General features: G+C 47.4%; 1 protein-coding gene across 3 annotated transcripts in view; it reads left to right on the top strand.

Annotated features, from left to right (window-relative positions):
• Window positions 1–24430, top strand: part of LOC138762281 (anion exchange protein 3-like) — a 114604-nt gene that overhangs the window by 52422 nt on the left and 37752 nt on the right. For 2 of the 3 annotated variants that reach the window (XM_069935987.1, XM_069935985.1), the window contains exons 7-11: window positions 80–260; window positions 8600–8735; window positions 15103–15265; window positions 18476–18625; window positions 22713–22818. In XM_069935987.1, coding sequence (XP_069792088.1) covers window positions 80–260; window positions 8600–8735; window positions 15103–15265; window positions 18476–18625; window positions 22713–22818 — 736 coding nt within the window. The remainder of the gene's footprint in view (window positions 1–79; window positions 261–8599; window positions 8736–15102; window positions 15266–18475; window positions 18626–22712; window positions 22819–24430) is intronic. The other variant, XM_069935986.1, reaches the window with a different exon arrangement.

Below are 24430 nucleotides of genomic sequence, written 5' to 3'. Positions count from 1 at the left end.
TCAGTGAGCGTGAGGAGGGAGGGATTTTGTTCATTGACTCGTGCCCCCTGCCCCGTCGCTGATTCCCTGCTGTGCACAGGTTTTCGTCGAGCTGAACGAGCTGGTGGTAGACAAGAACAATGAGATGACCTGGCAGGAGACAGCACGCTGGATCAAGTTTGAGGAGGACGTGGAGTCTGAGACAGACAGGTGGGGGAAACCACACGTGGCCTCGTTGACCTTCCGCAGTCTGCTGGAGCTCAGGAAGACCATTGCCCAAGGTAAGGATCAGTAACAGCCGCCTGTTTGCACCAGCCCCTATCATCAGGGCTGACCCTCTAACCCAGGGTCACTCTCTCGCCAAGGTGAGGCTTATTGTCACATGCACTGATAGAGGTTGTCTGGTGAGCAGAACAGCTAAACACCTCATACATAGTACAACTATTGTCTTATGAGCAATCCAAGTAGACATTACATGTAGTAGTACAACAGTTATTTTATGAGCAGACCAGTTAGACATCTCATACATAGTACAACAGTTGTCTGACTAATCACAGAGCCCCAATGACATTGGGATTGCTTAAGGTGGTATGTGAGTGGAAGGAAAAAGTTTAAAAACTACTGGGTTAGATTATTGTGGTGTAGGTTTACATAAACTGGGCTGAAGGGCCTGTACTGTACTGGAATGTTCTATGTTCGATAAGATGTGGCTGAGAGCCCTGGCGATGAGCCCAGACAACATCACAGGTGCATTACTGAGGGTCCAGCTGTTCTGGTCCAGTTACAACACTTGACAACCTGCGCAGTCCCCCATGGATTTCCCGTCCACAGAAATCCATTCTGGCTGGTGAGTGCCTGATCCTCCACTCTCCATCCTCATGCTGGTGACTGGCATCGGCTGGGCATTTGCTAACCCACACCCTGCACAAAGTTCTGCAGGAACCGCCACGGAGAGCCAAGGGCAGTCAATGTTTCGGGCTGTAGCAGGAGTGCTGAACATTGGGCAAACGGCTGGAGAAGGAGGTTGGGAGCTGAGAAGAAGCACAGGCTTACAGGTGATAAGTGAATGCCGCTGGCAGCAGGAGGAGCTGAGAGGTGATGGGGGAGAGGGCAGAGGGCTGAGAAAGATGCTCTGTGATAGGGGCAAGGAAAGGAAGGGGGTGGGGAGCTGGAGGAAGGAAGGCATGGAATCAGGAAAAGCAGACAGGCACCTGAGTGAAGAGGGGAGGAGAGAGGAAGGGGCAGGAGGGAGAAGCACAGGCCAACAGATAGGAGGGGAGGAGAGAGGAAGGGGCAGGGGGGAGAAGCACAGGCCAACAGGTAGGAGGGGAGGAGAGAGGAAGGGCCAGGGGAGATGCACAGGCAGACAGGTAGGAGGGGAGGAGAGAGGAAGAGGCAGGGGGGGAGAAGCACAGGCCAACAAGTAGGAGGGGAGGAGAGAGGAAGGGGCCAGGGGGAGAATCACAGGCCAACAGGTAAAAGGTGAGGAGAGAGGAAGGGGCAGCGGGGAGAAGCACAGGCCGACAGGTAAGAGGTGAGGAGAGGGGAGGAGAGAGGAAGGGGCGGGGGGGAGAAGCACAAGCCGACAGGTAAGAGGTGAGGAGGGGAGGAGAGAGGAAGGGGCAGGGGGGAGAATCACAGGCCAACAGGTAAGAGGGGACGAGAGAGGAAGGGGCGGGGGGAGAAGCACAGACCGAGAGGTAGGAGGGGAGGAGAGAGGAAGGGGCAGTGAGGAGAAGCACAGGCTGACAGGTAGGAGGGGAGGAGAGAGGAAGGGGCAGGGGGGAGAATCACAGGCCAACAGGTAAGAGGGGACGAGAGAGGAAGGGGTGGGGGTAGAAGCACAGACCGAGAGGAGGGAGGGGAGGAGAGAGGAAGGGGCAGGGGGGAGAATCACAGGCCGACAGGTAAGAGGTGATAAATACCGTATATACCCGTGTAAAAGTTATTTCTTGGAAAATCAACCACTCATTTTTGGCCAAAAAAATCTGGAATTTTCTTCACTATAATTACTGTATCCCTGAATGGGTATTTAATACCATAAATACCATAAATTACAAATAAAATGGATGAGCTCTAGGCGCAAATGGCGATGGGAGGTTATGACATTGTCGGAATAACGGAGACATGGCTGCGGGAAGGGCAGGATTGGGAAATAAATGTTCCAGGGTGCACGTCCTTTAGAAAGGACAGAAAGTTAAGAAGAGTAGGTGGGGTAGCTCTGTTGGTAAGAAATGAGATTCAGGCGTTTGAAAGGAAGGACATTGAAACAGGTGAGGTAGAGTCTGTTTGGATTGAATTAAGAAATTGCAAGGGCAAGAGGAATATAATGAGGGTCATTTACAGGCCTCCGAAAAGTAGCTCAGATATCGGTAGTAGTATAAATCAGGAATTAAGAGTGGCATGTCAAAGTGGTAGCAATACGGTAGTTATGGGGGACTTCAACATGAAGGTGGACTGGGATAATCAGACGGGGGCAGGAACACAAGAGAGCGAGTTTATAGAATGTCTACGAGATACTTTCTTGGAGCACTAGTGGAGGAACCTACCAGGGGGAAGTCGATTCTGGACTGGGTGCTGTGCAGCGACGCAGACTTAATAAGTGACCTTGATGTAGGGGAGCCATTAGGGAATAATGACCATGGTATGGTTACTTTTAAGCTGCAATTAGAAAGGGAAATGGAAAGGAAGTCGGAAGCATCTGTACTTCAGTTAAATAAAGGGAATTTTGCAGCTATGAGGGAGGAGCTATCCAAAATAAAATGGGAAGATACACTAGCTGGGAGGACAACTGGGGAAAAATGGCAGGTTTTTATGGACATTTTTCACAGGATTCAGGACAAATTTATTCCAAAGTGGAGGAAAGGCTCTAGGAGATGCAAATGGCAGCCCTGGCTAACTAAGGAAATCAAGTGCATTATCAAGTCCAAAGGGAGTAATTATAAGATAGCGAAGCGGAGTGGGAAATTAGAGGATTGGGAAACCTTCAAAGAACATCAGAGGGTAACTAAGAAAGCCATAAGAGACGGGAAAATAAAGTACGAGAGGAAATTAGCAGATAATATTGCGGAGGATAGCAAAAGCTTTTTTAAGTATGTGAAGAGGAAGAAATTGGTTCGGTCTAAAATTGGCCCTTTGAAAATGGGCAAGGGTGAAATTATTACCGGAAACAAGGAGATGGCAGAGGAATTTAACAAATACTTTGCAACTGTCTTCACCAAGGAGGATATAGGTTATAGTCAGTTAGGGGGTAGTGGTCATGCGGTACCAAGAGACTTGGGGAACTTTACTGGGGAGGTAGGGAATCTAATGGACATCCGGATCCAGAAGCAGGAGGTTATGAGTAAATTGTTGGGACTGAGGGCTGATAAATCCCCAGGGCCTGATGGGCTGCATCACAGGGTGCTTAAAGAGGTGGCTATGGAAATTGTGGAGGCACTGGTCGACATTTTCCAAAGTTCCATAGATTCCGGGGAGGTCCCTGAGGATTGGAGAGTGGCTGATGTGGTGCCACTTTTTAAGAAAGGAGGGAGGGAGAAAACGGGAAATTATAGACCGGTTAGCCTGACGTCAGTGGTGGGGAAGATATTGGAGTCCATCATAAAAGGAGTAATAGCAGAACACTTAGTCAGAAATAATAGTATAAGGGCTAGTCAGCATGGATTCCTTAAGGGTAAGTCATGCTTGACTAACCTTCTGGAATTTTTTGAGGATGTGACAAAGAGGGTGGACTCGGGAGAGCCAGTGGATGTGGTGTATTTGGACTTCCAGAAGGCCTTTGATAAGGTACTGCACGGGAGTCTAGTGGGCAAGATCAGGGAGCATGGTATTGGAGGTAAGGTGCTGACATGGATAGGAAATTGGTTAAGAGATAGGAAACAAAGGGTTGGAGTAAATGGGTCTTTTTCAGTATGGCAGGATGTGACGAGTGGAGTGCCGCAGGGATCGTTATTGGGTCCTCAGTTGTTTGTAATTTATGTAAATGATTTGGATGAGGGGATTATAAATAACATGAGCAAATTTGCAGATGACACTAAACTGGGTGGCGGTGTGGGGTGTGAGGAGGATGTAAGGAAAATGCAGAGGGACTTGGACAGGCTGGAGGAGTGGGCGGCTAAATGGAAGATGAATTTCAATGTGAACAAATGTGAGGTTATTCATTTTGGGGGAAGTAATAGGAAAGCTGAGTATTATTTAAATGGAGACAAGCTAGGGAGTGGGGAGGAGCAAATAGATCTGGGTGTACTTGTTCACCCGTCACTGAAGGTTCAGATCATGGCTGGTTCAGAAAGCTGTGAAGAAGGCAAATGGAATGTTGGCTTTCATAAAGAGGGGATTGGAGTATAGAAACAGAGATGCCCTTCTGCAGTTATACAGGGCCCTGGTGAGACCCCACCTGGAGTATTGCGTCCAGTTCTGGTCTCCAAACTTGTGGAAGGACATACTAGCTATAGAGGGTGTGCAGCGCAGATTTACAAGGTTAGTTCCAGGGATGGCAGGGTTGACATATGCAGCAAGGCTAGGAAAACTGGACTTGTATCCATTGGAGTTTAGAAGGATGAGGGGGGACATGATTGAGGTCTACAAAATCATCAGGGGGATAGACAGGGTGAAGTCTGATTACTTGTTCCCAATGATGGGGGAGACAAGGACTAGAGGGCATAGTTTAAGAATACAGGGTAGGCCCTTTAGGACGGAGATGAGAAAGCATTTTTTTACCCAGAGAAGTGTGAATCTGTGGAATGCTCTGCCACAGAGGGTGGTAGAGGCAGATTCGCTGACTATGTTCAAAAGAGAGTTAGATAAGACTCTTATGGGTAACGGAGTTAAGGGTTATGGGGATAAGGCTGGAAAGGGGTACTGATGGTAATGATCAGCCATGATCTAAAATGGCGGTGCTGGCCCGACGGGCCAAATGGCCTACTCCAGCTCCTATTGTCTATTGTCTATACAACACTTTGTCCGTTTGCTGCTTGCAGATGTAAACGGTCACGGGTTAGAATGCAACTCAGTTGAAATTAACATTATATTACCCTGTAGTAGAACAAAGCTGGAGAAACTCAGTGGGTCCAACGGTGTCCTTTATGTAGCAAAGATAAAGATACAGAACCAATGTTTCAAGCTTGATCCCTTCATAAAGGTGTGGACAAAATGTCGGCAGGTGCCCAAACAATAGGGTGGGGGGGGAGGGGCAGGGGAGGAGCATGGTTCCACAGGCAGGAGGTAATAGGTGGATAAGGGAGGGAGGGCACAGCAGCAAACAGTGGTGGGGGGGGGAACACGGCTCTGTGAATGGGGAGGGAAGAGGGTGGAGAGCTGGAGGAAAGAAGACAGGAATTGGGGAAGGGTGGGAGAACAGGGTGTGGGCTAGCAGAAACTGGAGAAGTTGATGTTAATGCCATCCAGCTGGACAGGGCCCAGACGTAAAATCAAGTTTTGCACCTCCCATTTTACGGGTGGTCTTGGTGGGATAGTAGACAAGGCCATGGACAGACAGACATGTGATCAAGTGAGTGGGGCGTGGAACTGAAGTGATTGGCCACTTGGAGACCCCTATCACTAATGTGGACAGAGCAAAGGTGCTCAGCGAAGCGATCTCTGAGTCCCCTCTCAGTCTCTCCGATGTAGAGAAGGCCACAGCGGGAGCACCGGATGCAGTAGATCACTCCCACAGATACACAAGCAAAGTGTTGCTTCAGTTGAAAGACTTGAAGGGCTCAAGCTCAAATCATTGGTTTATCTTTGCTACACGAAGTACACTGACCTGCTGAGTTTCCCCGGTGTCTTCAGACTTTTGTGTTTCACTGTTATTCTATTACCCTATTACTGAGCCACTACTGTGTGTATCACACTACCATCGCTTATATACGGAAGGGTACACTGATACTTACTTCACCGTAAATACTGTATATCTGAATGGGTAATTAATTAACTGAAAATTACGATACTTAAACACAGCAGTTGAATTGCTGACGAACACAGGTGTAAACACAGGTCTGGATAGCAGCTAGGCCGATTCGGCTGAAATGCATTGGAGTGAATTTCATCCCATGTAATAGTCGAACCCATAAATTTAACATTAAGAACTGGTCTAAAAATTTTGATTTTTGTTCAAGTAAATGTGGTAGATGGGAGGGTAGAAGCGAAAGAAGCTGAGGTGATACATAGAAGCATAGAAAATAGGTGTAGGAGGAGGCCATTTGGCCTACACTGCCATTCATTTTGATCATGGCTGATCATCTACTCAGTACCTGCCTTCTCCCCATACCACCGATCCCCTTTGCCACAAGGGCCAAATCTAACTCCCTCTTAAATATAGATAAGGAACCAGCTTCAACTACTTCCTCACACCATAACATAACAATTACAGCACGGAAACAGGCCATTAGGCCCTTCTAGTCCGCACCGAACCAAACACCCCTTTCTAATCCCACCTCCCTGCACAATGCCCATAACCCTCCATCTTCCTCTCATCCATATACCTGTCCAACCTTTTCTTAAATAATACAATTGACTCCGCCGCCACTATTTCTCCCGGAAGATCATTCCACACAGCTACCACTCTCTGAGTAAAGAAGTTCCCCCTCATGTTACCTCTAAACCTCTGCCCCTTAATTCTTAACTCATGTCCTCTTGTTTTAAACCTTCCTCCTCTTAACGGAAATAGTCTACCCACATCCATTCTGTCTATCCCTTTCATAATCTTAAATACTTCTATCAAATCCCCTCTCAACCTTCTACACTCCAAAGAATAAAGACCCAATCTGTCCAATCTCTCCCCATACTCCAGATGCTTAAACCCAGGCAACATTCTGGTAAACCTTCTCTGCACTCTCTCCACTCTGTTTATATCCTTCCTATAATTAGGCGACCAGAACTGCACACAGAACTCCAAATTAGGCCGCACCAACGTCTTATACAATCTCAACATCACCTCCCAACTCCTATATTCCATGCAATGATTGATAAAGGCCAGCATACTAAAAGCCTTCTTCACCACCCTATTCACGTGAGTTTCTACCTTCAGGGAACGATGTACCGTCACTCCTAAATCTTTCTGCTCTTCTGTATTCCTCAATGCTCTCCCATTTACCACATATGTCCTATTCTGATTCTTCTTACCAAAATGAAGCACCTCACACTTATCAGCATTAAATTCCATCTGCCATTTTTCAGCCCACTTTTCTAAGCAGCCCAAATCCCTCTGCAATCCTTGAAAACCTTCTTCATTATCCACTATTCCACCTATCTTAGTATCGTCTGCATATTTACTAATCCAATTCACCACCCCATCATCTAGATCATTAATATATATAACGAACAACAATGGGCCCAATACAGATCCTTGAGGCACACCACTGGTCACCGGCCTCCAACCTGACAGACAATTATCCACTACCACTCTCTGGCCTCTCCCTTTCAGCCAATGTTCAATCCATTTGACTATCTCAAAATTTATACCTAAAGACTGCACCTTCCTAACTAACCTTCCATGTGGTACCTTATCGAAGGCCTTACTGAAGTCCATATAGACAACATCCACTGCGCTACCCTCATCCACATTCCTAGTCACCTCTTCAAAAAATTCAATCAGATTGGTCAAACATGACCTTCCTCCCATAAATCCATGTTGAGTGCTCCTGATCAGACCCTGTCTATCCAGATGTTTATAAGTACTATCTCTAAGAATTTTCTCCATTAATTTACCTACCACAGACGTCAAACTTACAGGCCGATAGTTGCCAGGCTTCCTCCTTGAACCCTTTTTAAATAACAGAACCACATGCGCAATGCGCCAATCCTCCGGCACTATCCCCATATCTAATGACATTTGAAAAATTACCGCCAGAGCCTCTGCTATTTCCTCCTTCACTTCTCTCAATGTCCTGGGGAAGATCCCGTCTGGTCCCGGAGACTTATCCACCTTTATATTCTTCAAAAGCCTTAAAACTACACCTTTTGTAATCTCTATATTCCCCATATTTACCCAATTTGCTTTTTTTATCCCACATCTCCCAATATCCTTCTCCTTAGTGAATACCGAAGAAAAGAAACTGTTCAATATCTCCCCCATTTCTCTAGGTTCCACACACAGTATTCCACTCTGATTTTCTAAGGGACCAATTTTGTCTCTAGCTTTCCTCCTGTGGCAAAGAATTCCACAGATTCACCAATCTCTGAGAGAATTTTTTTTCTCATCTCAGTCCTAAAAGTTGTTGTTCCTCAGTACAGGTGACCTCGGTTTGGCAGTGCATGAGGCCACGGACAAATGGGATCCGGGTGAATGGAGCAGGGGGGACACCATCTTCTTGGTTCTCCTGAAGGTCACACTCCATCCTAACTCTCCCCTTCCTTCCTCCTCACTGGGGATAAATCCTGCACCTCCCCTTCCCAACGATCTGCGAGAGGAACCTGACCAGAAGGTACTGCAGGGGTTTGTGACAAAAGCTGGTCTTGCCAGCAATGCCCCATCTTGTCCATGGCGATATTAGATCTTCCCGTGGCCTCTTTTTTTCTGCGGACAGGGGAGGGTGAAAGAGGAAGGCTGAGAGCGAGGGATCCACTGTTGACACCATCGCTGGATGAGAGTGTACTAACTGTGTGTGCATGTCTCTCCCAGGTGCGGTGTTACTGGACCTCGAGCAGAAGACTTTACCTGGAATTGCCCATCTGGTGGTGGAAACCATGGTCATCACAGACCAGATCAAAGCTGAGGACAGAGCTCATGTACTGAGAGCACTACTGGTCAAACACAGGTATATAACAATTATAACAGGGAAACAACATCATGGCCTTTCTAGTCCGTGTCAAAACACTTACACTGACCTGCATTCTGCCCATAATCCTCCAAACCCTTTACATCCAGATACCTCTCCACATTTTTTTAAATTATTTTTTTCAATACATTAATCCCTCAATATAACCCACCCAACCCCCCTAACAAAAAAAAAATCCTAAACTATCCTATTTCTACAACTATTGGAGCCTGTATAAAGATTAAAATATCTTAAAACAGCATATATAAATATTAGTTCATAAAAATAATCAAAATAACATAATTAACATATATTAAGACCCATATATTTTAAATATGGATCCCACATTTTAATCCATCGCCGCATTTTTCTTAAAGAATAATATTGTACCTGTCTCCACAAGAAGCTCGTTCCACACAGACACCGCTCTCTGAATGAAGAGACTTCCCCTTGTGTTGCACCTAAACTTTTGCCCCCAACTCTCAGCTCTTGTCCTCTTGTTTGTAGAGGTGAGACTGAGCTTGCATTCCTCTCAGAGATGGCTACCCTAGCATTGAGGGAATCCAAGAGGTGAGGGGGCAGGAGGTAATAGGTGGATAAGGGAGGACACACCAGCCAACAGGGGAAGGGAGGAGATTGCTCTGTGAATAGAGAAGCAAGGGGTTGCAGAGCTGGACAAAAGAAGACAAGGGGGAAAGAGATTGGGTTGGACATGTAATTTGATCCTCCTTTAATTCTAAAGCATGAGGAGTGGCGATTTTGGTCCATAAGAAAATACCATTTGAATTGGAATCATTTTTTGAAACAGTTGGTCGAATTATAATAGTGAATTGTAAATTTTTACAGTATCATGGACATTGTTGAATGTATATGCGCGTAATGTAGATGACGAACGATTTATATCTGAAACTTTTCTGACGTTAAATCAGTCTAAGGAAAACATTTTAATTGGGGGAGACTTCAATTGTCTTTTAGATCCATTATTGGACAAACCTCTGAAAAGTATAAAAAAATCGAAGGTGGCTGTACAAATGGCATCTATGTATGATGAGAGATCTGAATTTAGTTGAGATTTGGAGAAGACTAAATCCTACAGAAAAAGATTGTTCTTTTTATTCTTCTCGACACGATTCATTTTCCACAATAGATTTATTTTTGGTATCAGCCCATCTTCAAGCTCGAAATACTCAGCTGAATACAAGAGTAGAATTGTGTCTGATCATTCTATGTTAATTATTTCTTATGCTGGATCTGAAGTTGAAATCAACTTATTGTTGGAGATTTAATGTAATGTTATTGAAGAAACCTGAGTTTGTTAGTTTTGTTAAAGAGAAAATTGTTTCTTTTTTGAGTACAAATAAAAATTCAGTACAGAGTAATTTATTTTATGGGATGCATTGAAGGCATATTTACGAGGCCAAATTATTAGTTATTCAGCGAAAGAAAAAAAGAAGTATTTGGCAGAAAGTCAGGAGTTAGAGAAACAGATAACTGAAAAGAGAAGTCGGTGTTGATGCCATTCGGCTGGCGAGTGCCCAGTTGGGAAATCAGGTGTTGTTCCTCCAATTTACGGGTGGTCTTGGTGGGATAGTACATGAGGCACTGGACAGATATGATCACAGGAGTGGTGCGTGGAATTGAAGTGGTGGGCCACTAGGAAATCTGTGTCACTGATGCGGACAGAGCGAAGATGCTCAGTGAAGCGATCTCCTAGTCTGCGCCCAGTCTCTCTGATGTAGAGAAGGCCACGGTTTGTTTCTATATACAGAGTTACAGATACCTGGGTCTGAGTTACCAACTGGCGTCTAATCATGGAGTTCAGGGGGTTTATACACAGAGTTACAGATACCTGGCACTAAGTTACCAACTGGCATCTAATCATGGAGTTCAGGGGGTTTATATACAGAGTTACAGATACCTGGCACTGAGTTACCAACTGGCATCTAATCATGGGGTTCAGGGGGTTTATATACAGAGTTACAGATACCTGGCACTGAGTTACCAACTGGCATCTAATCATGGGGTTCAGGGGGTTTATATACAGAGTTACAGATACTTGAGACTGAGTTACTGACTGGCATCTAATCATGGGGTTCAGGGGGTTTATATACAGAGTTACAGATACTTGAGACTGAGTTACTGACTGGCATCTAATCATGGGGTTCAGGGGGTTTATATACAGAGTTGCAGATACCTGGGACTAAGTTACCGACTAGCATCTAATCATGGGGTTCAGGGGGTTTATATACAGAGTTACAGATACCTGGCACTAAGTTACCAACTGGCATCTAATCATGGAGTTCAGGGGGTTTATATACAGAGTTGCAGATACCTGGGACTAAGTTACCGACTAGCATCTAATCATGGGGTTCAGGGGGTTTATATACAGAGTTACAGATACCTGGGACTGACTTACAAGCTGGGATCAAAACAGCAGATCCCCAAGTGTAAATTCATTCTAGAATCTAATTCAGGGGCTTTCTGTGTAGAATAGAAGATCATTGTGACTGAGTTAGAGGCTGGGATCTAATTGGGAGGTTCAGGGGTTTATAGATTGAATAACAGATCCCTGGGAGTGACTGCAGGCTGGGATCAGATTCAAGAGTTGAAGGAGTTTTTATATTACCAGATCCCTGAGAGAGTTGCAGGCTGGGATCTAATCCAGGAATTCAGGGGGTTTCTTCTGAGAACAACAAATCCATGGGAGATTGAGAATGAGCTGCCAGCTGAAGTGGTGAATGTGGGCTCAATTTTAACATTTAAGAAGAATTTGAAAAGGTACGTGGATCGGAGAGGTACTGGGTGCAGGTCAGTGGGGCGAGGCAGAAAAAAAACAAATGGTTCAGCACAGATTAGAAGTGCCGAAGGGGCCTGTTTCTTTGCTGTAATGTTCTAGGGTTCTAAATTTAATCAAGGAAGGGGGTTTATCTTTGGAACCTCAGATCCCTGGGAGAGTTATGGGCTGGGATCAAATCGAGGGGTTCAGGAGAATGAGCCTTCTCACTGTAACGTTTTACTCAGAGGGTGGTGGGAGTATGGAATGGGCTGCCAGAGGATGAGGTTGAAGCTGAAAACATTTGGGCAGATACATGGACTGGATGGGTTTAGAGGGATATGAGACAAACACAGGGTGGGGGGGATCTAGTGTGGGTGGGACATTTTGGTCTGCGTGGACGTGTTGGGCTGAAGGGCCTGTTTCCACACTGTATGACTCTGTGAAATATACAACAGGGACTGGATGAAGGGAGGGCATTTTCCTCTGTCTGAGGAGTTTAGAACTTGGTTTGAGGTCCCAGAATGAAGGGCATGCTTTCTAGATCTGTGATGAGCAGGCGGGGGTGGGGGGGGGGGGCGGTGGGGGGAGGGGGAAGAATATCTTTGTTTTGATTCCGAGGATAGTGAATGTTTGGAATTCTTTCCCCATGGTGTGGAGGCTGAGAATCAGAATTTATCGTCACAAACATGACACGAAATCCGTTGTTTTGCAACAGTAATTAAAGGTGCAAATGTTGCTATAAATTACATTTAAAAATAAATCAATGAATGGAAAAGAAGGGAGAGTGAGGCCGTGTCTGTGGATCATTGTCCATTCAGAAATCTGACGGCGGAGGGGAAGAAGCTGTCCTTGTGCCGCTGGGTGCTCGTCTTCAGGCTCCTGGACCTCCTTCCTGATGGCAGCAGTGAGAAGAGGATATGACCTGGGTGGAGGGGGTCCTTGAGGATAGAGGCTGCTTTCTTGAGACACCCCCTCTTGTAGATGTCCTCAATGGAGTGGAGACCAGTGCCCGTGATGGTGCTGGCCGAGTTCACAACACTGCAGTCTTTCCCAGTTCTGTGCATTGGCACCTCCGTACCAGATAGTGATACGACCAGTCAGAATGCTCTCCACGGTGCACCTGAGAGATTTGGCTGGTTTTTGGTGGCGCCCCAAACTCCTCATCAAGTATGGACACTGATGAGCCTTCTTCATGACTGTGTTGACATAGAGGCCCCTGGAAAAAAAATGGTGGTGCTGCCAGAAGGGAGCGAGGAGCAGAGACACAGTGCTCCCGCAGTGTCCAACCGCCCATTCAACTTCCGTTAGCTCTACACAGGCTTTGAACAGCTCAATAAAGGAGCCTCAGGGTCTGCGCCCAAGATGGCGGAGCCTCTGATCGGCAGCAGTCACGAGGGGTTGCAGACTCCAGGGGGAGCGGAGGGCTGGAGCAGGGCACCATAAAACAGGGAGACCATCCCCCATCTGGGAAACAGAGAGACGACCCATGGGACGGTGACCATGGCGGCGGTCCAGTGAGGGGGCTCTGCGGCTGAAAGATCAATGCATGCGGCGGGGCTGCTGGCGACTCAAGGTGAGGAACTCACTGAGGCTGTGGCCTGTGGGAGACTGGTGTCAGGAGACTCACGCCAGGCTGCGGACTGCTGGAGACTGGCTCGAACTGGCTGGAGGGGTACAAGGGATTGGAACTGGGATGTGAGAGGAGGCCGAGGGCGCTGAAGGGTTCCTGACCCTGCCGGAGGTTGGGATCTGGAGCTCGGGTGGCTAATGGTTTGGATTGACTGTGTGTGGCTGCGGAGTGCTGGAGGTGAATCTACAGACACTCGGTGACTCTGGGGGACTCCCTTTTGCTTCTCTCTCTCTGACTGTAAGAGGCTCTTCAGGCAATTTCAGCTGGGGGTGAATCCATCTGCCTTACAGCAGGCAAAACGAATTTCTTGTAATATGAACCATTTTATTATGATAATAAATTGAATCTTGATAGATTTTTAGAGATGTTGACTCCCAGGAATTTGAAGTTCTTAACAGTTTCCACTGCTGACCCCTGGAAGAGGATTGGTTCGAGTTCTCCTGATTTCTCCATCCTGAAGTCCCAACCTGCTCCTTAGTCTTGCTGACGTTGAGTGAAAGGTTCTTTTATGACACCACTCAACAAGCTGATCTATGTCCCTCCTGTTCGCTTCTTCATTTCCATTTATGATTCTGCCACAATTGTGGTGTAATCGGCAAATTTGTAGATAGCATTTTATTTGTGCCTAGGTGTATTGTGGAGGGCCGTGGATGTCACATGACAGCATTGTCCATTACCTGGTCAGAAGATACACCACCTGCCAATCAAGGTTTGGCCCTGCCCCACCCATCAGTGCATACCTGACCATTGGCCCCTTTAAGTGCTCTTGGCCTCAGGCCACCATTGGTCTTTGTAATCAATTAGACCTTGCTGGCACCAAGCCGTTTTACACCTGTAAATGACCTGGCCTGGACCCTCCAGCCCTCCAGTACTATAAAGGGTGCAACGTGCTCTCCCTCTTTGCCATCTTTGAAGGATTGCCCTGCTTCATTCCAGGCCGAGTACCGTGGAACGGGACTGGAGAAATTGTTTGGTGAGGTGTGCACTGTTATAGGGTTGGGAGTGTCTTAGTGTCCCTTGTAGTGTAGAGCCGTGCCTGCACTGAGTCAAGTGTGTGTGTGTGTGTGTGTGTGTGTGTGTGTGTGTGTGTGTGTGTGTGTGTGTGTGTGTGTGGTCTGGGTGTGTGTAGGTGTGGATGTGTGTGTATGGGTATGTCTGTATGGGTGTGTGTATGTGTGTATCTCTGTGTGGGTGTGGGTGTGAGTGTGTGTGCGCACACGTGTGTGTGTGTGTGTGTGTGTGTGTGTGTGCGTGTGTGTGTGTGTGTGTGTGGGTGTGTCTCTGTGTGGGTATGTCTCTGTGTGGGTGTGGGTATGTCTGTATGGGTGTGTGTCTGTGTGTGTCTCTGTGTGGGTGTGGGTGTGAGTGTGTGTGCGCACACGTGTGTGTGTGTGTGTGCGCGTGTGTGTGTGTGTGTGTGGGTGTGTCTCTGTGTGGGTATGTCTCTGTGTGGGTGTGGGTATGTCTGTATGGGTGTGTGTCTGTGTGTGTCTCTGTGTGGGTGTGGGTGTGAGTGTGTGTGCGCGTGTGTGTGCGGGTGCACGTGTGCCTTATCCCTGTTGTGATCTTCCCACATGCATCTTCTGTAAATAAAGTAATTTCCTGCCAGATTGTGTTCAGAGTCCTTGCTTTTAAGACCCATCGAATCTGTTCTCTTGCTCACAACACTAGCCACACAGTCATGGGTGTATAATGAGTAGAGCAGTGGGGCTGAGCACGCATCTTTGAGGTGCGCTTGTGTTGATCGTCAGTGAGGAGGAGATGTTGTTTCCAATTCGTACGCACTGTGGTCTTCCGATGAGGAAGTCAAAGATCTAGGGGAATGGGGTTCTGGATATCAGGGAATCAAGGGTTGGGGGTAATGGAAAACGGTGCTGGGGTAGAATGTCAGCGAAGGGAGGGAGGGTGAGACTGCTCAGCGGGGTCAGTAACTGCTGCCTAAGTTACCACTTCTGTTCCAGCCACCCAAACGACGGGAAGGAAGGAGGTTTCTTCCCTCGCTCTGGAAGCTCCAGCGTGTCCTCTGTTCTGCTCGGCCACCACCTTCTACATGAGAACAAGCCACCAAATGGAGAGGAGAGCATCGAGCCTCAGGTCCCCGTTACCATGGAGCCCGAGGTCCAGGTGAGCCAACCTTTCCATGAGTCGGTCCCTGGGGTGGACTTCTCGCAGTGAGCAGGAAGGGGGAGAAGCTGGCCTTTAAAATCCACAGAGATTGGAGGTCTGTTAATGTCCGATCCTGAATGACTGGCCAACCTTGGCCAAGGTTGTGGTGTAGTGGTCTGGACTGAGCGGGACTGAATGCCCCTCTTCATTGCTGTTCCTCCCAAGATGACACACAGACCACACTTACCAGGAAATGGGAGATTTTCATTTTAATTTGCTTATTTACCACACGATACAATGAGAAGGGTTCTCTTCTTTTAAAGTTAGACATATAGCACGGTAACAGGCCATTCGGCCCACAAGCCCATGGTGCCCAATTACACCCAATTGTCCTACAACCCGCTGTACGCTTTGAATGGTGGGAGGAAACTGGAGCCCTCCAGAGGAAAACTCACATGGACACGAGGAGAACGTACAAACTCCTTACAGACAGCGCGGGATTCGAAACTCGGTCTTTGTCACAGACAAATGTAACAGTTTTGCACTAACCACTATGTCAATCTGTGCTGCCCTGAGAGGGTTGAGTATGTTATCTCCAACATCCATGCAGCCAAGTAAAGAGTTATAATGAAATTGTAACTCTGAGGACATCTTTCTGTACATTGAGGACCCCCTTCCACCCCACGCACAGCATCTTTCAGCTGCTCCTGTTGGGGAAGAGATCTAGGAGGTTCAGAGCCAGCACCACCAGGCTGAGGAGCAGCTTCTTCCCATGGGCAGTGAGAACGGTAAACGACCAAAGGAACTGCTCACACTCACCCTCCGAGAGTCTCATATTCACAAAACAATATTTATTTATTGGTATAGATTAAATACTTGTCCTTCATGTGTATTGTTTGTCCGTACGTGTTGTGTGTCTGAGTGTTTTGCATTGAGGACCGCAGAACGCAGTTTCGTCAAGTTGTATTTGTACAATCAGATGACAATAAACTTGACTTGCGCCCCAAGCAAGGGAGGGATGGGAACACTGTTGTGGGGTTCATTCAGGAGCCTGATGGCTGCGGGGAAGAAACTGCCTTTATCCTGTCGGTGCATGCTTTTGCACACTTGAGCCTTCTTCCCGATGGGAGGAGGGAGAATAGGATGAGTCTTGGGTGCAAAGGGTCCTTCGGTGGGTTGGCTGCTTTTCCTAGGCGGCGGGAGGTGTAGGCGGAGTCCGTGGAGGGAGAGGGGCGTTTGTGTGAAGTTCTGAGCTGCGGCCACCACCCTCTACAGCTTCTCCCGACCTCGAGCAGAACAGCTCCCGCCCCATGCCGTAGTGCCCCCAGCAAGTCTGCTCTCGATGGTGAAGTTGTTAAGGAGATTTTATCTGCTTGAGCAAGAAAGTATCTGACTCTTGTAATAGTGTCTAGATAACAAGCTCATTATGACCATTTCTTGGTCCCTTCTTGGCCATATGGTTGACATTGCTTGGTGAGACACCCTTCTTTACAAGTTTGTGTTGTTTAGAGACAATCCTTTGTCTCCAGTCTTTGTTTTGGAGACAGTTGCTGATTTAAGGAAAATTTTATTTCTGTGGAGACACTCCCATAAAACCATAGAACATTACAGCTCAGAGCATTAACGTGGGTGATGTTCCTCACCGTAGCTGAGGCCGAAGAGCCTCAGAAACCATCCCCCACCTCGATGAGGAGCAGGTCCAGATGGAAGCCCGAGCCTTTGACCAGACACCTCTCCTTCTTGTTCACGATCAGTCTGTTGGGGGGGAGGAGGGGGGAAATTCAACAGCACAGTCAGATATGAGGCTCATCCATAGAAACATAGAACATCGCAGCACAAGAACAGGCCCCTTTGGCCCTTCTAGTCTGTGCCGAACCATTTTTCTGCCCAGTCCCACTCACCTGCACCCAGCCCACACTCCTCCCATCCATGTACCCGTTCAAATTCCTCTTAAAAGTTAAAATTGAGCCTTCATTCGCCTCTCCAGCTGGCAGCTCGTTCCACACTCCCACCGCTCTCTGTGTGAAGAAGATCCCCCCCAGGCTCCCCCTAAAACTTTCTCCCTTCCCTGGCAATCTTCCGCTTCAGGATTCACTCCTAGATCTGAACTGCTTAGTCAATTTAGAGATGTTCCCTGATCTGCAATATTTTGTTCAGAGATCAAACTGCCCCAAAGGAGACGCTCCCTGCCATTTGAAGGTTCATATTTTAGAGAAGCTCCCTGTATATTTAAAACAGAAAAGACAGAAAATACCCAACTATTGGGAGAGAGAGTTAATGTTTTAGGCTAAGAAGTTTTTAACCTTGCTCCTTGTTGTTCATGTGGATGCTCTCAGTGCTTCATGTAGGCAGATCTGGGGTATGGCAACTAGGGCATATACCCTGGGCACCACTTGCAGGGGAGGGGGCGCCCCGTCCTCACCTTGCTCACCCAATATCCGAGTCTCTAGCCGGGCTAGCCCAAAACTGTTTCCATCCCACTTACTCAAGCGCCGTTCTGGGGTCGTTCCAGCATACCAGCGCCACCTGGTGGTGGCTCAATGCGGGACCAATGGGCAAAATGACCATCTTCCCTGCCCATTAATCCCCCCACGCAGCTGGAACCAGTTTGGCAATGGCAGCACCAGCCAAGGAAATGCAGAGCGGTTCCAGCTGCGTGGGGGCGGGGGGGATAATTACGGATAGGGAAGATGGCCATTTTGCCCAGCCTTATGCTGCTGGTGCCGACGGGCGGCCCCAAAGGCTGAAGTGGCCCAGTGAGGTGCTAGATGCTGGGCGGCCGGCAGGGCTGTCACAGCCCGTCCTGGCCGCACGATGACGGGCTCGCCGGCTGCCCACTGACAGCCCCACCAGCCACCCTGTGACAGTACCTGATCATATGTCGGGAGGCATGGTTGGTGCGCAGTGGGTTCTTTGTGCAGTTATTTTAACGGGGGTGGGGGGGGACAATGTTAGTGCTTTACCCTCGGGCACCACTTTACCTAGATATGCCTCTGCATGTAGTAATTAAGTCACATCAAGTTTATTGTCATCTGATTGTACAAGTACAACCTGACAAAACAGCGTTCTCCGGTCCTCGGTGCAAAACACGCAGACACACAACCAGACATAACACACATAAAGACACACAATATATATGGAGGAGACAAGCATTAGATCTATAAAAATAAATAAAGTGGTTTTGTGTGGTTAGAGTGAGCAGTTCCTTTGGTTGTTTGGTATTTTCAGGGCCCGTGGGAAGAAGCTGCTCCTCAGCCTGGTGGCGCTGGCTCTGATTCTCCTGTATCTCTTCCCCTATGGGAGCAGCTGAAAGATGCCGTGTGTGGGGTGGAAGGGGTCCTCAATGATTTTGCGCGCCCTCTTCAGACAACAATACTGGTAGGTCACATTAATGGGGTGGAGCAAGGTGGGGAGGGAGAGTCCAGTGATCCTACCTGCCACTCATGGTCCTGTGGATTGACCTCCAATCCATTTCTCTGCAGCAACCGTACCCACACTGTGATGAGGTTGGCCAGGGCGCTCTCGATAGAGCTCCTGTAGAAAGTTGACACAATGGTGGCCGGTCACCTTAAGTCTCCTCAGGAAGTGTGGTCGCTGTTTTGCCTTCCTGACAAGTGAGGAGATGTTGCATGTCCAGGATAGGCCACTAGTTAAGTGAATTCCAAGGAACTTTCCAAGTTCAAGTTCATTGTCACATCTACCAAGGTGAAGTACAAATTGGGGACACAGTCAGCGCAACGCTGTTACAGCGCCAGTGACCCAGGATCAAATCCCGCGCTGTCCGTAAGGAGTTTGTACGTTCTCCTTGTGTCTGTGAAGGTTTTCCCCAGGAGCTCCGGTTTCCTCCCACTGTTCAAAACGTTGTAGGTACATTTAGGTGTAATTGGGCAACACGTGTGTAAAGAAATGGCTTTTATTGTGCTGTACAGGTAGTCCTCGACTTCCAACCTACGCGAGTTACGACCACCCGTACATATGACCGAATTTTAAAAAAAACGCATCTGCACATGCTCAACATAGCGCTATACTATATAGGGCCATGTGCACAGTTGCCATTCTCTAGGTAAAATGAAAGCCAAGGTAGAAATGATGTTGCACGCAGTCTACAGTTGTCTCATTCCACTGTATCAATGATCTCAAAGGATGCCAGAGAGAAAACACGAGGCCGTAAGAAGACCTGTACATTTGAAGAGCAGAGTTTTAACTAAGCAAAAGCAAGGGCCCATTCCCGAGATGGAGGCAATATTAATGGTGTGGTTGGAAGACCTGATTTAGAAGCACATGCCAATGAATTTAAGGATGATTCAGACAAAGGCTAGAAGTCTTTTCGAGGCATTGTAGGAGCGAGCGAGAGAGGAGTACAGTGGGAGCTTCACTGCAAGTAATGGCCGTTTTAGTAGATTTAAAACAGTGGTTCTCAACCTTTCTCTTTCCACTCACATCCCACTTTAGGTATTCCCTATGCCATCGGTGCCCTGTGATTAGTAAGGGATTGCGGGTGGAAAGAAAAAGTTTGAAAACCACTGTTTTAATCGTCCCTCATTGACTCGTTATGTGCACAGTTTCACTACTCCAAAATATTTCCGTAACAATTGGGTCGAGAGCAGTGATTCTCAACCTTCCCTTCCCACTCATGTACCACCCTTAAGCATCCCCTTACCAATCACAGAGCACCGATGGCCTAGGGATTACTTAAAGTGGGATGTGAGTGGGAAGAAAAAGGTTGAGAACCACTGATTTAAAAGAAGGTACAGCTTGCACAACGTACAAGTCTCAGTTGAAGCAGCAAATGCTGATGGAGGAGATGCCAAAATGTTCATTGAACGTCTGGATGAGTTGATCCGTGATGGCAGTTATCAACCAGAGCATGTCTTCAATGTAGACGAAACGGGACTTTTTTGGAAGAGGATGCCAGAACGAACGTACATCCATAAAGAAGCTTGTGTGATGCCAGGATTTATAGAAGTTAAGTCCCTTGTTACTGGGAGGTAACGTTGCTAGTTTTAAGCTGAAGCCTTTCCTGATTTACTGCTCTGAGAACCCACGTTCATTCTAAAATGTTAGCAAGCACACCCTGCCTGTCCACTACAGATTTAACCCCAAATTCTGGAGGACTAGGCCCTTGTTTGAAGACCAGTTCGCTAACTATTACATTCCAAATGTTTAGAAAATAGTTTCACTTTCAAGATTCTATTAATCTTATAACGCGCCTGGAGAGCCCCCTCATTTATTGGACCTTAATCCCAATGTTAATCTGATATTTCTGTCACCAAACACAACTTCCATCGTTCAGGCTATGGACCAAGGGGTGATTGCAACTTTTAAAGCTCATTATACCATCACCCAACATTTGCCCAGGCCATAGCAGCAAGCAACAATGATCACACATTGTTACGTGACTTTTGGAAAGGTGACAGCATTCTTAATTGCATCAAGAACATCGTGGCAGCACGGAAGAATGTTACAGGAAGATACATGAGTGGAATTTGGAAAGAAACGTTTCAAACGCTATGTTCACACAAGCTTGAATGAGGAGGATGTGCTTGACAAGATGAGAGAGAACATCATGACGCTTGCCGTGGATCTTGATTTGGTAGTCGACGTTGAAGATGTGGAAGAGTTACTAGATCTTGAATCAAAGGAATTGACCAATGAAGACTTACTCGAATTAGAATAACGCATTGCGGAGGATGGAAAGAGGGAAGAAGAAGAGAAAGATGTTGAGGAGCCACGGAAGAGGTTCACCGTTAAGGGGCTATCCACTGTGTTTTCACAAATGAATAAGGCCATCTCAATGTTTGAAAGCATGGACCAGAATGTTGAAAGATTCACCAAGATTGATCGCCAAGTTCAGGGTGCTTTAAGCTCTTATAGTTGAATTTATGACGAATAAAAGAAACAAATTTAGGCATGTTCTTCAAATGTCCTTCATCAACCCCTTTCCCATCTCTCAAGTTCACGTGCCTTTCACACTACCCCACCCTGACCACCCGCAGATTGGAGGAACAAGACCTCATTTTTCATCTGGGCCCCCTCCAACCCAGGGCATGAACATTGAGTTCACTGTATTCCACTAATCAGCTCTCTCCCTCCCCACCCCACCTTTAACTAGTCATTCTAGTTCCTACCTTTCTCTCTCCACCCAGCCTAGACTCCATTCCCCCCTCCACTTCTTGCAGTCCGCCCACCCTCTACCTATCATCTCCCACCCTCACCACCCCTCCCTCCCCCTTTTGCTCGGACATCTCTCATATTCCCCCACACCTTGATGAAGGGCTCAAGCCTGAAACGTTGGTTCTGTCTCTTGACCTTTGCTACATAAAGGCCCTGTTTGACCTGCTGAGTTTTTCCAGCATTTGTGTGTTTTTTCACTTACCCACCAGTGTCAACGGAATCCTGTGTTTTACCCACCTAACCCATGAAGAAATGTGTGAGGAACCACACCTGTACAAGTGCAGCGATGGGATCAGGTTCAGATGAAGAGACTTCTGATTAAAGTTGAAATACTGAGAATCTTTATTAAAACCACTGTACAGTATGGGTACCGTACATGTTTACTAGTATTAAATGTTCTGAATATATGTTGAGATTCTTTATTAATTACTTGAAGTTCATACGTGGTGTACCTTTATTAAATGTTCTGTAAATTACCATTAAAGTTTCATTTGTTTAAAATGTTGTGTGAAACATTACCTCAGGACCTGTTTTGGACAAGTGCGGAGGGGTGAACCCCATTTACAACAAATTCAAGTTCCGACCAATCTTTGGGTCCCAATTAAGGTCGTAAGTCAAGGACTACCTGTAAATAAAATTTAAAATTTAAAAAGTAAGACACTGCCATGCAGAATAATTAGAATCTCATACATAGTACAAATGAGACCCAATTACAATGAGAGACCTGTTGAGACGGAGCAAAGGCAGCATTATTTCACCAGTGTGGGGTTCATTCAGGAGCCTGATAACAACGTGAACGAAACTGTCCTTGAACCTGGCGGTGCGTGATCTCACCCTCTTGAATCTTCTTCCAGATGGGAAGGGGGAGTGGGTGGTGAAGAGAGTGTGGCCGGGGTGAGGTGAGTCCAAGGAAGTAGGAGTCGATAGAGGGGAGGGGGATGAGGATAGGGTAGACAGATTTTTTTTCCCACAAAGTTAAAATGTCATGCATTTAAGGAGGTGGAGGAGAGGAATTTAAAGGAGATGTACAGGTCATGTTTATTTACACAGAGAGTGGGGGGTGCCTGCAACGGGCTGCCAGATTACAGACACATGAACATACAGAGAAAAGAGGGACAGGGATCATGTGCAGGCAGAAAGTTTTAGTTTAAGTCGGGTGTTAAGTTCAGGACAGACATGTCGGCTGTAAGGCCCTTTCCTGTGCTGGACAGTTCTGTCGTGTGTGGTGGTTAAGGCGGTGTATGGTCAGGTACTTTTCTTCCTTGTGATGTGTCTGAAATCTGTTCTCCAGAACCAGCAGGAAGCAGCGCACACCAGCGAGAGGCACAAATCAAGGTCCGAGCTGAAACTACTAAAGCAGATCCCTGACAATGCAGAGGCCACAGTCGTCCTCGTTGGTACGTCTCGCCCGTTGTGCAGGAGAGCCGGCAAGCGTGGTCCCTTCCGCTCCTCCTCGCGACTCAGGTAGAGGGGGTGGTGACTGAGGTGTCTGGCACGCTTGCCTTCATCGGTCAGGGGAGTGAGTACAGGCCGCAACGGTGAGCTTTAGCGGTTAGCGTGACACTATTACAGCGCCAGCAACCCAGGTTCGAATCTGGCACTGTCTGTAAGGCGTTTGTACGTTCTCTCCTTGACCTGCGTGGGTTTCCTGCGGATGCTCTGGTTTCCTCCCACGTTCCAAAACATATATGATTGGCAGGTAAATTGGGAATAATTAGGTTTGCACTGGTTTCATTGCTCTTCTACCGTGCTGTATCATTAAAACTAAAATATAAAACTAGAAGCAGACACATCGAGATAAAATGGTGGCGCTCCCGGAGCTGTTGTAACAATAGTACTGCCGTAGGTGTGGACCCTGGAAGAGTGGGGAGTGGAGACACAGCGTGTCCAACCGCCTGGACCAACTAAACACAACTCCATACAGGCTTGTTAAAGGGGGCAACAGTGTTTTATTTAAAATCCTGTGGCCATGGGGTCTGGGCCCAAGATGCCAGCACCTATGTTTGGCAGCGACCTGGAAGGGTTGCAGACTCCAGGGGATGAGCAGACGGATGCAGATCACCAAAAAACGGGGAGATCAAACCGCCACACCCCACCACCATGTTAGGAAAGAGAAGCAGAGGAAACAACCCTCGTGACGGTGTCCATGGTGGCGGACCAGTGAGGAGCTGCATGGCTGAGGATGCACACAGATGGCGAGCTATTGGCGTCTTCAGTGTGAGGAACCCACACGTGCTGCAGGCTGCCGGGGATCGGCTTGTGAGAACCAGGTTTTGGACCCGGGATGTGAGAGGTGCGCTGAGGGCAAGAAAGGCTCCTGAAGGGCCTCGGGCGCTGAAAGCCTCCTGATTGTGTCGGAGGTTCGGATCTGGAGCTCGAGTTGCTGTCGGATTGAACAGGAATCTGTGTGGCTGCAGGAGCGGCTGGAGGCGAATCCACGGACACTCAGTGACTCTGAAGGGTCTCTCTTTTGTTTCTTTTTCTTTGACTGCAAAGAGTGCCGGGCAAATCTTTATCTGCCTCATGGCAGACTAAAGGCAGTTTTGTGTAATATTACATTTCTGTTTCATTACATGACAATAAATAAGAGGTGGTGGAATCAGATTCGGCCACTATGCTGGAGACATAAAGGCTAAAGTAACGCATGGCAAAAGGGTCAGCATGGATGGGTGGACTGAAGGATCTTGATTCGGCACTGTCCCCCATCTCACACTTCCAGGTCCAATGACCAAAGATCCTTCAGAAAAGCTAACAGGCAATGAGGATTGGCAAGGGGGATGGTGAAGACCGGAAGCAGTTAAAAAGTGGTGGCACAGTTGGCGTAGATCAGTGGTTCTCAACCTTTTTCTTTTCTTTCACAGACCACTTTTAGTATTCCCTACACCATCAGTGCTCTGTGATGAGTAAGGGATTGTTTAAGGTGGGATGTGGGTGGGAAGGGAAGGTTGAGAACCACTGTTTTAATCGTACCTCATTGACTCGTTATGTGCACGGTTTCAGAACTCCAAA

The sequence above is a fragment of the Narcine bancroftii genome, chromosome 4 (assembly GCF_036971445.1).
Source record: "Narcine bancroftii isolate sNarBan1 chromosome 4, sNarBan1.hap1, whole genome shotgun sequence".
Lineage (NCBI taxonomy): Eukaryota > Metazoa > Chordata > Chondrichthyes > Torpediniformes > Narcinidae > Narcine > Narcine bancroftii.
Note: the sequence above shows the minus strand (reverse complement) of the source record. Positions and strands in the feature narration are given on the sequence as shown.